General features: G+C 42.2%; 1 protein-coding gene across 4 annotated transcripts in view; it reads left to right on the forward strand.

Moving 5' to 3' along the window:
• Positions 1 to 11,364, forward strand: part of KPNA3 (karyopherin subunit alpha 3) — a 91,253-nt gene extending 79,889 nt beyond the window's left edge. For all 4 annotated transcript variants that reach the window (XM_025195095.1, XM_025195094.1, XM_025195096.1 and 1 more), the window contains exons 13-17: positions 1,058 to 1,162; positions 1,288 to 1,359; positions 1,462 to 1,624; positions 2,660 to 2,754; positions 10,676 to 11,364. In XM_025195095.1, coding sequence (XP_025050880.1) covers positions 1,058 to 1,162; positions 1,288 to 1,359; positions 1,462 to 1,624; positions 2,660 to 2,754; positions 10,676 to 10,774 — 534 coding nt within the window. In that variant the 3' untranslated portion in view covers positions 10,775 to 11,364. The remainder of the gene's footprint in view (positions 1 to 1,057; positions 1,163 to 1,287; positions 1,360 to 1,461; positions 1,625 to 2,659; positions 2,755 to 10,675) is intronic.
• Positions 11,365 to 14,153: the final 2,789 nt, after the last annotated feature.

Consider the following 14,153-nt stretch of genomic DNA (forward strand, 5'->3'; position numbering starts at 1 on the left):
CAGGGACGTGTAGCTTTCCTTAACATAGAGAGCTACCCCCCCCGCCCCTTTTCTCTACACGATCCCTCCTGTACCGGGTATAGCCATCTATCCCCGTGGTCCAGTCATGGGTGGAGTCCCACCAGGTCTCCGTTATCCCTATGACATCGTAATTGTTTGCACTGAGCATGAGGATGAGCTCCTCCTGCTTATTCCCCAAGCTCCTGGCATTAGTGTACAGGCAGGCAAGTGCCCCCTGGGGGGCTCCTTCCTTGCGCACAGATTTTACCAGGGCTGGGGCAGGGGTGGGCTCCCTGAAGCGCCGTGATCTGCTGGCTTTGCAAGGATTGCTCAGTGGGCCAGCAGTTGCGGTAGTCCCCCCATCCCCCAATGGGCTTAGTTTAAATCCCGGTGGAGCAGGTCAGCCAGTCTGGCTGAGAAGAGCCTCCTCCCTAGGGGGGAGAGGTGGAGGCCATCCCTTCCCAGCAGCTCACTGCCTCTCTCGCCAAAGAGTGGGCTGTGGTCATGAAAGCCAAAGCCTTCTTGACGACACCAGCGCTGCAGTCTTTGGTTGACCACATAGATCCTCCTGTCCCTTCTCAGCCCAGTCTTTAAAATGAATCTAATTTTACATTGATCCTTATATCTGGCTTTTACTGTGCTGCAGAATTTTGTTGAAAGCACTTAACTGCATCATAGAAAGCTGACTGGGGAGAAGCTGGAGGCTTAACATATGGGGTAAGACAAGCAGATGGCCCTTATTAGTAAGGCTTTTTTGGTACTTGAGTGATATTATTTGAAGGCATCTCTCTTCCCCTCCCCCTGTCTTTTCCCCAGAGTTGTAATTACAATCACAGGAGCCTTTTTTCCCCCAAACTTCACTGAGAAATGCTTCTCCCCTCTAGGGAATACATTTTTCTAAAGCAAGGAATATTTGATAGAATTAGACTTGTGAAGAATTGCAGGACTTTAAAGGCTTTATTTTGTGTCATAGCAGCTTCTACATAGTGCTTTTCAGATATCTGCAAAGACTTAGGTTATCTTAAAGGAAGGTGGTTTCTCTCTCATGTGATTGCAGGAAGCAGTTTGGTTCCTTTCCAATATCACAGCAGGAAACCAGCAACAAGTGCAAGCTGTAATAGATGCTGGACTAATCCCTATGATCATACACCAGTTGGCTAAGGTCAGTCAAACTTATGCAAGCTTGTCATCATCCTTTTATAAATCTGAGACAGGACTCTATAAGTTTAATAAGCTTTACAGATGTTTTCTTGCTAATTTTAACGAGCTGTTAATTTTACCTGTCAGGGGGACTTTGGAACGCAAAAAGAAGCTGCTTGGGCAATTAGCAATTTGACAATAAGTGGAAGAAAAGATCAGGTGCGTATGGCTGGATTTCAGGTTGCCATTGAAGTATCATATGTATAGCCATTTGTAAAGATGAAGCGTGTATAATTCTGAAGGCATTTTCTCACTGTTTAGGTTGAATACCTTGTGCAGCAGAATGTAATCCCACCATTCTGTAACTTACTGTCAGTAAAAGATTCCCAAGTGGTACAGGTGGTCCTAGATGGTCTGAAAAACATACTCATAATGGCTGGTGATGAAGCTAGCACAATAGCTGAAATAATAGAAGAATGTGGAGGTAAGGTTTCCTGCGTCTTCCTGTTTAAGAACCAATATAATACTCAAGGTCATTAAAATGTACAGCATAACACCAGCAGTTGGTAGTTACACAGTATTTGAATGAGAGGTTCAGAAGGAGAGACCATAAATAAAGTACTTTAGTTATTGTGGCTTTTATCTTTTTATCATGACTTCTTTAGTGAACTTTCACTTTGGAGGATGTTTTACAGGACAATACTTTTCAGTAGTAGCTTTCTGTATTGGTTTGTATCTTTCAGATTCTTAGTTTTAATAAGGGTTTTATTCTCTCTTATCCAACTATTACATGCAGATGTTCCTGCAGTAAACTCCTGGTTTCAGCATGTCATTTGCAGTGAAATAAGTGTCAGTGTTATGGTTTCCTACAGTACAAAATAGGATGGGAAGTTGGGCTTAGATCTAGCAAGACCCAGTTCAAAGGCACACATGCAATTTGGATAATATGGCAAGTTATGTTGCTAGAAGTTAAAGGACACATCTTTCCAAATATACACACACACTGCTTTAAATAGGAGCCAGCATGTTAAACATCTATAAGTATTTACATTTGCCATCTTGTTTGCTATCTCACTCTGCTCTACACATAAATGAAACTGCTTTTTTTAGTATATCTAGATATGTACAAAGCCTGTTTGAGACAGAGGGTACATAGTGCACAGCTTTTGCTTCACTGGGCTTTAACTAACTTACATATAGAGTGAAGCACAATAGCCCTTACTTTTCGTAAGAGGATCTTCTGTGAAAACCCTGGGCATGCTGAGATGAGACCTGTAAATTCCACCAGTCCTAGCTTTGTCCTCAAGATAAAGGTGGGTACTTTGTAGAACAGTCTGGTTCATATTTATAAACAAGGCTGCATCTTGGCCTGTTCTGGTTTCCAGTGCACTGCAAAATAAGTAGGCATTAAGAAACTATTGCCTACATACATATAAGCTGCTAACTTAATGTAGCTAATAAATAACTAACTTCAGTTAAACACAGTTTAACCTCTTTTTTTCTATTTTTATGCGGCCAGGATTAGAGAAAATTGAAGCCTTGCAACAACATGAGAATGAGGACATTTACAAACTAGCATTTGAAATCATAGATCAGTATTTCTCTGGTGATGATGTAAGTACCCTAAAGAATGGTTGGTATGGGATTATAGATGTATAAATAGTTTCATGTGAATGGTTTTATATTCTGTGTATTACTTTTAATAACTGCCATGTAAATGTTACTTCAGTCAGCCTCACTTACAACTGACATAGGTTGTCAAAATAATATGTTCTCAAGTATTTTCTACATAGCTTTTCTTAATTATTTTTTGTGAAGTCTCTTAATTTTCTATTGCTATGTGTCCTGGAATTTTTTCCTTTGACCTGTCCATGCCCCACTTTTTTGTCCTTTCCGTCTACCAGGAAAACTCTTGAACAGATATTGAGCAAGAGAAGTAGGCCTTCTTTGCCTAATGGATCTTTCTGTTCTAGCCCATGCTGTCTCACTTCCACTTTTAAATAATTTGGGTACAAGCAGTTTTACCAACTGCAGTGCAGTACAGTTAATGGAAAATAGATTTACAGGCAACCCCTGCTTAGCGCTCTTAATTGGTTCCTGAAAAACTGAGCATTAAAGTGAAACAAGCTTTGAGTGAAACCAAAAGTATGTGACGACCCAAGATGGTGACTGCAGTTGTTTTTAATGATCCAAGATGGTGGCCGTGAGCATTATAATGAAACTCGCTAAGTGAAATCAGGTGTCAATTTCAAATGTGTTATAGCGAAATAGCACTAAGTGAAACAGTGTTAAGTGGGTGTTGCCTGTATTTTATCATGATCATTTCAGTGCAGTAGAGATTTCTAGTTTAGTTTTAGATTACCATTGTGGGAATCTCACGTCCTGTTTGGCAATTTGTGGAAGTATTCAGGAAAGTAAAATTGTGTAAAATGTCTATATACTTAAATGCCATGGTCTGTACTGGGGTGGGCAATTATTTTGGGGCCACAAGCAGTTCCGGGGAGTTCAGCACACCTCTCCCCCCACTACCACCACCCTGCAACAGTCTGGAGCCCATGCACCACTGCCAGCAGTGCCCAACCCCGATCCTGGCCCACCCTGTGTTTCTAAGCAGCCTAGGTGGCAGCAGCTCCTTCTGGCTGCTGCTGCCTTTGGCCCCAGCCTTGTGGTACTGGTGGGGACCCACAGCACCGACTCTGACGTGCCCTGTGCGCACCCCAGACTTGGCCGAGCAGAATGGATCATCTCCAGACTAGCCAGAACCTGCATGCAAAGCCCTGACTCAGCCTGCTCTGTGCCTGCTCTGGACTCATCTGAGCATAAGCTGCTGATGGATCTGGGGGAAAAAACACCCTCCCCCCCTCCACTGCTGGGCCCTCCTTGCTGCAGCTTCCTGTGCCCGGGCTGCCCTGCCACTTCTGTCCCACCCAGTGGTGGCAGTGCAGAAGAGCTGCAGGGCATCCTGGGCACGGGCTCTGGGCGGCCGCAGCAAAAAGGGTCCAGCAGTGGAGAGGGGGTGTGGTTGATTTTTCCCCCACATGAGCAGCAGCTTCTGCCTGGCTGCTGCTGCTGCTCAGTGTGAGCGGATGAATCCAGAGCTGGTCTGCCACATGGGTTCTGGCTGGCCAAGTTCTACCAGTCAGATGTGGAGCAGGCCGAGGTTGGGCCTGTGCACAAGGGTCCCCACCAGTATCATAGGGTTGGGGCCAGCGGTGGCAGCAATTGGAAGGAGCCGCTGCCACCTAGGCTGCCTGGAAAGGCAATGCAGCTTGAAGAGCCACCCCAGCCCTGCTGTGTGCCCAAGGGGCGGCAGGATGTGCCATGGGCTGGATGGCGCATGGGCCGTATTTTGCCTACCCCGGTCTATGCCATTAGTCCCTCAGTTCCAATCTTTCTGTTGATGATTTTAGTTACTGAACCAATCTACCTTCATTATATAGTTTTATTTAATACGTCTTAGTTTTTAGTAATGTTTATGGTATTTTAACACTCTTCTGAACACGTGTCCCATAATGGGATTTTGATATTATAAGGGCAGTTGTTGCAAAATCTGGCTGCTTGTCTTGTCTTCTTTTATGGAAGTGTAAATCTTCAGCGATCCTGTTCACTTGGAGTGTTTGCTCAGAATGTTTGCTTGTTCTGTTGATCTACTCTAGGCCACTTCAGAAAGGAGGAGCAGGTTCAGGCATTGGGTTTTGATTGCCTTGCTTGTAAAGCTTGTAAGCTCCGAGTTGAAGATGCTAGGAACTTGTCTGATTCTATGCCTCCAGCTCAGGGTCCTCTGATGTAAAGTAGTTGAGCAGTCTTACATCTCAGATTATAGGAAGTCCTTGGGGTTACAGTTCAGACTGCTTAATGTGTAAGAACTGAGAAAATCACTGGGAAATAAACCAATCAAATGCAAAACGTGGTTCTAGTGTAGCCCCAGTTCTTGCCATCTCATCACATCCTAGGTTGTCACAGGAGACTAGGACTTCCTCATAGTGGATGCATATGCTGGGACTTTCTAAGGTCTGTGCTGGGATTGATTAGTCAAGATAGATTGATCCTCTTGATTGTCCCTGTTATGTTCTTGTAAGATCAGTCTCTCTTGTGGTGGCAGCCTGGCAATCTGTTCTTGCCTGAGAGGGTCACTTATTTCAGAGCAAAATACTTATCCACATTTTATTATGGGTGCACCAAAAAAGATTTTTTTGGCTGATGGCCGATTGTTAAACAGCCATGTCGGCCGATACCAATCTGACGGCCAGTATGCAGCTTGGCAGTGTGGATTGCAGCATCCAGCTGGTAAGTCTGTGATGGGGAAGAGGTGTGGGGGGACAGATCAAGGCCCCAACAATGAGGGAGGAAGTGGGGCAGGGGTAGGTGCTGCCCAGCCAGGGCAGGAGCAGCTCAGGATGGAGCCATAGGGAGTTCCCGCCACTGCGTGCATCCCTGGGGGAGACATTGGGGGGGGGGGGCTGTGCATAGGGTGGGCAGGGGTAGGGCAGGCAGCAGTGGCACTGGGGGGGGAGCTATGGGGAATTGGGGTGGCTGTAGCCCACCCTATACACACCATTCCAGCACCACCCCTGCCACGCACCTCACCCTGCCTGCTGTGAGCACAGCCCCGGCCCATCCCCTCCACTAGGAAGAGGCCAGCACAGCCCTTGAGCCCTGCGCACAAATCCAGGGGGCATATGCCCCCAATGCCTTCCCTGGGGGTGTGCACAGCACTGGGAGCTGCCCCCTTCATGACCCCTGGATGAGCCACCCACGGCTCTGCCCTGCACCCTGCCCTGGCTGGGCAGTGCCTGCCCTTGCCATAACCCCTCTCTCCTCCCTCATCATGGGGCCCCCCACACCCCTTCCTCCCACAGACTTGCCAGCCAGATGCTGCTCTTAATGCTGCTGGGCTGCATTTCTGGTTCCTTGCTTGCTGTGTCTACATTCATGCATGGAGAGTTTATTGGTTAAATTTATCAGCTACAGCGGCCAAAAAAACTGATTGCCTATATTGTCAATTTTCTCTTTTATCGGTGCCGATCCAATATGGGCCAAAATATTGGTACACCTCTAATTCTTACAGGTTTCAGCTCCTTCTGATTCAGGTTGTTAATAAAGAGTAATGTTCCAGCCAAAGAATGGAGGAAGAATGGGAAAGCCTTTCTAGATTTCAGAGTATTGGAGAGCTGCAGCAGGGTGCTGTTTAGAGGAGGATTGCCCAGTTTCTGTAACACCAACAGCTGTTGTTTGAGTGATAGTCTTGTCATTCACCTAGTAGTTCTTTCATTTTTGTTCTCTGATGTCTTGTCTTCCTGTGAGGGACCCCAGAGGGTTTTATACAGTGTAGTAGGATGGATGGCATTCTCATAATTTTCAGTAAATAAGAAGCATGTAATGGTTGATCTTTGGTGATTCCTTTGAAAGAGTAGATAGCTCTTCCTGTAAAGCAAAAGGCAGATTTGACTCTCGAATCACCTATTTGTTAAGTAATCTGGTTCAAGAAAATGTCATGCTTGATGCCGGGTATTAAAGACTTTTTCTAAATATCTTCATGCACCTCTCTTCTTAAGGTGTTCTCTCTGCAGTCTTAGTGATTGATGTGCAGTAGAGAGTTTCTCAAGTTCTTTGGGATGAGGCATCTACAATGTTAAATCATTTAGATAGTAGCTCTAAATTAGGAATCACCTGTTACCAGCCATTGGCTTTCTGTATCTCTCCAGGAAAGAATCTGCTAACCAGAAGTGAGGAGATACAAAGATTCTTTTGTAACATTTCTGACTACAGGCAGGCTTAAGCAGCAGCTGTGACAGTCACTTTACACTGACACCAGGTAGCCTGTGCTCCAAATTTAGTGCCCTATTTTGTGGGTACCAATACATCAAATTCAAACCTAGATGAGATTATGGAAAAATTAATGACTGCTAAATTTAACTTGCTGGGGGGTCCCTTGGGTATTCTTTAGAAGGTAGCCTTCCTCTTTTGACTCTTGAGGTATATACCATCACCTAGCAGATAAACCAGGGCTGGAAAGGATCTCAAGAAGACATCTTTCTGTACATGTCTTCTACATCCCTTTTACCATTTTCTGGGATTTGTGAGATTTGAGCAGAAGTCCTACAACTTTATATCCTGGTAATCCTTTCTGTGGCTGCTGACAACTAAGATACTTTGCTTCATGTTTTTCAGCAGCTATCCCTTTTGGGGCAGCAATTTTGAAAGTGTGCTTAATGGTTTCAAATCTGTCCTGTCATCTGTACCATTCAGAGACAATTTGTACGCATTATTTTAGACATGGAAGATTAATTTCTTCTAGTGGTTGGTCCTGGCATTCACTGAATACGTCTATGAATCCAAGATTTAGTTGTCTTTGCAGATTTGTTATAACGTGGTTGGATTTTCAGTTTAAGAATGTCTTGTGATTCTTTGTGGAGGCAGGAAAGAATATATAATTAGACAAAGCTCTTCAGCCAATTACTTATAAATAGGAACCATCAAAGCCAGAACAGTATTCCAGTCCTTTAATGATGAGGGCAAACAAAGTCCTCTTAAAGGTAATATGTATGAAATGGGGAAAACTATGCTGATCTCAGCTGCTGGACTGTACTAGTGATTCAGCACTGACCAGGAACAATTTTTTTCCTCCCTAGTCTTTTGCTCTCTTTCTGAGGAGACTGGAAAGTGATTCCCCCTCACTGCTGACTCTCCTGCACCTTTGCCAGGTCCTGCTGTTATACCAGAATTACTGTGGTGGTCTTTTGCTAATTTTGGAGTACAAGATTCCAAGTTCCTCCAAGCTATGAACTAATTTATTGGGATATTGGCAGTTGGAAAAATTTACCAACAGCAGCTGCATGAAGTAGAGAATATAGTTATATCTTGGGTAACTCAGCATCTCTCTTCACATAAAGGCAGGTTCCAGAATCGGCGCACATGCTATTGCATGTCAGGATTTATTCAGATGAGATTCAGATTTTTCTGTATTCCAACCCATTCCTCTGAGTGAATGACCTCACAGACTTTTTTTTCCCCAGCACAAAAATATGGTGTACTGGTTGTCAAGGGGTTTTTTGTTTTGGTTTTGAAGAAAGTAGGCAAAGGAACAGCTTCCTATTGTGTCCCTGGCTGGAGAGCTTGTCTCTGAGATGACTTAGTTGCTGTTCAGCCAGGGGTATGCATCCTCTCTCATCATGTTTTCTAGGGCTGCAGACTTTTCAGAGATTTGCAGTGATGGAATCAAATGCCTGTCCTTAGCCTTGGCTAATTCAGCACATAACAGTGAAACTGAGTCATAACATGTGACTATTGTCTGTAGCTGAGGTGGTCTTACCAGCAGCATTGGTATGGTCACCAGCCTGTTCATCTCAACTCACTGAAACAGTTCCTGACAGATCTGTCTTCTCTCATGTGCTGGTTAATCATTGTAGTTGAGACTGGGCGCATTCACGCATGCGCGTTAATGCACATTAGCCTATTTTAACGCGCTTTTAAGTCACTCAAAAACTGTGCTCTTTAGTTAATGTGCATTAAGACGGGCTAATGCACATTTTCCTAGTACCTCATAATGGAGGTGCTAGATTTAATGTGCATTAACTAAAGCACATTAATGCATGTGTAGACTGTGGAGGAATCATCCCTCCACTCTGCTTCACTGCTGTAAGCAGGCAGCCCCTCCCCCATGGTTCATTTAACACTGGGTTGTGACCTGGGCTGGGGACATTCCTGAGGGAGAGGGGACCTGCTCCCTTTGTCTCAGTTTCCCCACTACTGCAGGTCAGGTGACTGGTCCCCTTACCTGGGAAGGTGATGTCATTTGAAAGCACCAGGCATCAGCCGGCTTCTGGTGAGTATTTAGTGATGAGATCATGACAGGGTATTTAACGATTCCTCTATCTTGGGAGAGCCCCTTTCGGAACTCACACACCATGACCTGCTCACCTCCAGAGGAAAGTTCAGTCAGCCTTTGGATGATCTTTGTGAGTAACTTACCAGAAACTTATCTAGAAATGTAGCTTACTGTGATACAGAAGCATGGCAAAAGGCTACCTAGCCCTACTGTTTGGTCTAAGGTTATTCTTTGATGCTTCTGTATCCTGTACCCCCCCCCCAAGCCCTACCCTCTTTAACCAATAAAGCTCTCCACTATTGCAAGCACAGTGAACTTGCTGGGAGAGGGATTGGATATGCCTTTGTGCCCCCTTGGTTCTGTTGACTAAGAGAGGCTACTTTCTGTGCTTCAGGCTAACAGAAGCACTTCAGGATCCCAAGGTCTATAGGGCATGTGACACAGGGCCCAGATAAAGGTCTGAGTCTGGGTGGTGTGCTCTAGGAAGAGGGTTGACCAGAAGCTGGTGCCCCTGGGGAGGCATCCGAAGCCTGGTTTTTGGTGGGGCAGTGTGTGGCAGGCGTGGCAGTGCAGGAGTGCCCCCTACTGGCCTGCCACATGGACATGCCAACTGAATCTGTTTCTGGGATCAGCTTGTCTGAGAGGAGGACACACCTGGTGGAGTGTATGGGATGTACAAGGACTCCTCAGTGCTGTAATAAGGACAGGCAGCTCTAGTGCCTACTTCAGAACAAGGACTTAATCTGTTGCTGACCTCCTCAGGAATGATGGACAATTTGTACTAAGTGATAACTTTGGCACTGTTACTTTGTAGTGTCTGCACAGAAGTCTAAACTGACAACAGGTAGCAGCTCTCACTTTTACAAAATGTTATCTTATCTTAATGTTATCTTATTATATTATTAAATGTTATCTTATTATCCAATTCATATTGGATCCTTAGTTCAGGAAAACAGTTCTCAAATTCTTTACAGACTTTCTCTGTGGGGTTGTTGCTGCCTCAGCAGATCTTTGCTGTAGAAGACTAATAAATATTTCACAGAGATACTTGTCAGTAATTTGTTCTCCAAACCTGGTGCAGCCTGCAGATCATACTTTTACATCCCCTCTACCTAGAAGATAACAACTTCCTGAAGTGAAAAGAAGTTGAAGGACTTACGGGGTACATTCTGAAATTCTCAGTGCTTAACTACTGGGTGTCAGAGGTGTTTGTGTGCAGTCCCCTACCCCCAAAGAGTTGTATTGCCTCAAATTGTTCTGTAACCATGATACAAGATATGTAGAGCCACAAGTCTGATTAGCAGAGTAATATTCAGAGAATAGTTACTGGAAAGCAGTCTTGTGCAAATAAGTGTACTGCTGCAAGTGAGAAAATGTTAAAGTTAACAATTTTAAACTTTCTCTAAAAATAAAGGTCACTTTAAAATGCATCAATTCTAGGGGTTCCAAGGAAACTGAATTGTCATCCTTTTGTTATATAGTGGCTTACATACTATACATCAGTAGACTAGCCTAATTTGATGGTTTGTTCTCCCCTTGGCATTAGGGATCCAGCATGACTTAAAAAACCCCACAAAGATTGAACGGGATAAAATATTATTGATATATTACTTTTTGGTAATATTATTTCACTTCATAAAGTAAGTGTGTGTGTGTGTGTGTGTGTAAATTGGGTACAAATGAATTGCTTTTCATTCTGTTTTATAGATTGATGAAGATCCCAGTCTCATTCCTGAAGCCACTCAAGGAGGTACTTACAATTTTGACCCAACAGCCAATCTTCAAACAAAAGAGTTTAATTTTTAAGTTCAGTGCAGTGCAGCTTCTCTGTCCCACACCAATACAAAGCACCACCAGATGGCTACCACGTGAAGAAACAAAAGGCTCCAAGATACACATGCCTCTTTGTTTTGATGCTTCTAAAGCAAGCCATGTATCGGTCACTTTGCAGTTGCCAAAAGTCACTATCACATGGACTGTAAATGCATATGCATGATCTCTTAAACTGTTTTAGAATTCTTTTTAACAGTCCCAACTACCTTTTTTGCCTTTTCTCCCCGGTGCCACATGCTGACAACCTCAATCTGCAGTTTTGTTTAAAATATTCCACAGTAGTGGCACATCGGCTTTCCACGGAAAAGTAGCTTCTTTGGAAAATGGTGCGCTGTGAATCAAGACACTTTGGTATGATGCATACATTTTGGAAGACTATACAGAGGCACAGTTTAATCTGAGCCTCCATCATTGTCCTCCACAAACATATTTTCATATACTTCATGTGGAAGAATAGATTAAAAAGCAAGCCAAATGAATTTCATTGGTGAAACTGAAATAAAAGTAACTTAAAACACTTGGCAATTGATTAAACAGTTAAGTTAACAAAACAAACTACTTCATCTATCAGTAATTGATGTGTGTTCATTAACTGCCTCAGAAACCAGGGTTGGAGAATGAACTGTAGATTTGGACTGGTAAAGCTTTTGCCATTATACCTAATTTTTGAGAACAGCGAGCCCTATTTCACCACTCACTTCAGCCTGTGTGTTCCTGCTGTTTTGAAGTAATCAAATGCTGTGCATGGTATTTTACCTGAGCTACAACCTGTTATGGACTTGAACTTCTGTTTAAGCTGAAAGCAAGAGTCCCTGACTGTAGAAAAAAAATCTGTCCAAAATACGTGCATTAGTTAAAAAGAATCTTGCTTTCAACTTTCAGTAGTCAATATATTTCATTTTAAATTGATAATTGGATAAGGTTGATTTATATTGGGTTTAAACTGTGGAGCTTTCATGTTTACTGTAATTTAGTCTTAAACTATTTTTTACTTAGTAACCAGTGCTTATGATGATGTGGTTGGCAACAAACCAGCAATTATATAGAAGCATCATAAAAGCTTCATTCTTGGAGTATTGGAAGAGTAATTCAGAAACTAGTCTAAAACCATATTCACATGATTTAAAAAAGCAAACTAGTTGATGTGTGAGGCTGTTTGGAAGCTGCAGTTATTCAGCATAAACCTCATATGCAGCACACATTAAATAACTTTACATGAGCTGGTGATACACAAGGTCATTGCTTTTGGAAAATCGTCCAGCCCAGTTGTTTTCAAAGGGATTTGGTGTTGCTGGGGTGAAGACGAATAATTTAAAACTGTAAGCTCTATCACAAACTGGTTTTGTTGCTGTTGTTTACTGGGTGTAATTTCCCAATGCATTGATGTGAAGGGATAGAAAAGTCTAAACTAATTTAGTTACTGGATGTGGGTTGTATTTACTGTGATGAAGATAAGGACAGATGCCATCAGAGCTTTGTGGATCAGCTGTTTTTTCCACTGATGAACAACACATAGCAGGTGTGCATTCATTAAATATATATCTGCCAAGGTGGAGCCACTTTAAAGAGCGAGTTGTCTTGTATCTTAAACAGATACAAGCGTATGTTTAAACTGCAAGATTTTTACTTGCTAGATAATCTGTTTTAATATAGTGGTTTGGCCTCTGATTATTTATAGGTTTTATAAATTTTAGAATCAATTTCTCTTTAAGGTGGCTCGGATTTTTCAACTCTTGTGCACATAAGATTGAGTTGAAGTTCATTGTGCCTTTTTTCTTTTCCCAAAAGTTGAGTTGAAGCTTCATATGGTAACTGCATCCTATTCACACACTATAGTCTAAAATCTTAAAACTGTGTGGTGTTCGCTACAACTAAACAACATGAAGTCAAAGTTAGGTAAGGTCACAAAGCTTTTGCAAAATTTAAAGTTGAGTTCCAGCTGATGATGATATTGTGAAACAAATATTCCCTCTCAACTCAAAAGTTTCAGTATATGCTGTATAGACTGACAGTTGCCCTGTTCAGCCTGCACTCACTGTTGTCCTAGAGATTACATACAAATTGAGATTAAATTACAGTTTTCCACTACTGTGAAGATTTAATCCTTTTCTTGCACTCAGTGCATCACATTAAAGTGAACATTGGAGAATTGAGTGAAGTAGGACAAAGTGTTTGCTCAGTTCTTTATGTTGTGACCTTATCAGCTTTTGATTGGGATTGCACCATTTCATAGTTAATAAAGGAAACAAAAGTATATTGCTGCACTTTTAAGTTTTCAGAACAGTGTTTAAAAATTGCATTGTTTTTATTATTTTTTTAAACTATCAGTTAAAATAGACTAAAACGTTCTTTCAAAGAGGCATCTAAATGTGTTCCTAATTTTGTATATGGGCTTAGGTTTTGTAACCAATAAAAAGCTGCTATCAAATACTATAAAAATGCAAGAAGTTATTTTGAAAATTATGAACCTGCTTAGTTTTTTCAAATTGATTTAAGGGTTTTTCTGTCTTTGACCAAATTTTAGTTAGTAGAACTCGCATGAGTTTGAAATGTTACAAAAACAAATAAAAATAAGCTAATGCAGTGATCTCTGAAATTTTGAATACTATTTATAGTATGGAGTTTTTGTACTTGCTATGGAGTTGACTATCCAAGGGAAGAAGAGGAGGAAAGCAAATACTTCTTTTCAAATGCCAAACTCCAGGAATTTTTGAGGAATTTTCTTGTTAGGAAGAAAATAAATGCAATAAATGAAAAACCAATTGATTCTGTCTATTGATAGTCAAATGGCATGAGATGCACATTTATGCTACAGTAGGGAATAAATTATATCACATGGGGAATCAGGTTTTTAATTGAATCTCTCGGGGAAAACTCCCAAAGACTTTTCCAGACTAGTAGATATTTTAATTCTATCTGCTTATTCAAGGCTGACTTTTAAACATAATAGCATTACAAGTGTATTTTTCCACATTAAATGAATATGCAAGACTAAGGATAAAACTTAAAGAGCAAGAATCCCATATGGAAAAGTCAGGATTTGAAATACAGTGAATTTGTGGGGGGCTGAGCCTCCCCATAAGAGATGAGAGCCCATGGTGTGCCCCACACGTTTCTAAGTGGTTCAGGTGGTGGCTCCTTCTGGCTTCCAGCTGCCAGTGCCGCAGGCCCCTGACCAAGAGTCAGAGTATAATTTGAACCCTGGAAAAAATGACTTATGCATGTAAGAAGTTTAAGTTCCACTGACTTAATTTTTTGAAAATATAATTCAAGATGTTAAATTGTTTTGGGTGCTTCTGAAAATGTTATCCTAAATCTGTTAGTTGTCTAGCAAGTCCTTCTTAAGCAACTT

This window comes from Alligator sinensis, unplaced genomic scaffold (genome assembly GCF_000455745.1).
Source record: "Alligator sinensis unplaced genomic scaffold, ASM45574v1 scaffold1681_1, whole genome shotgun sequence".
NCBI lineage: Eukaryota > Metazoa > Chordata > Crocodylia > Alligatoridae > Alligator > Alligator sinensis.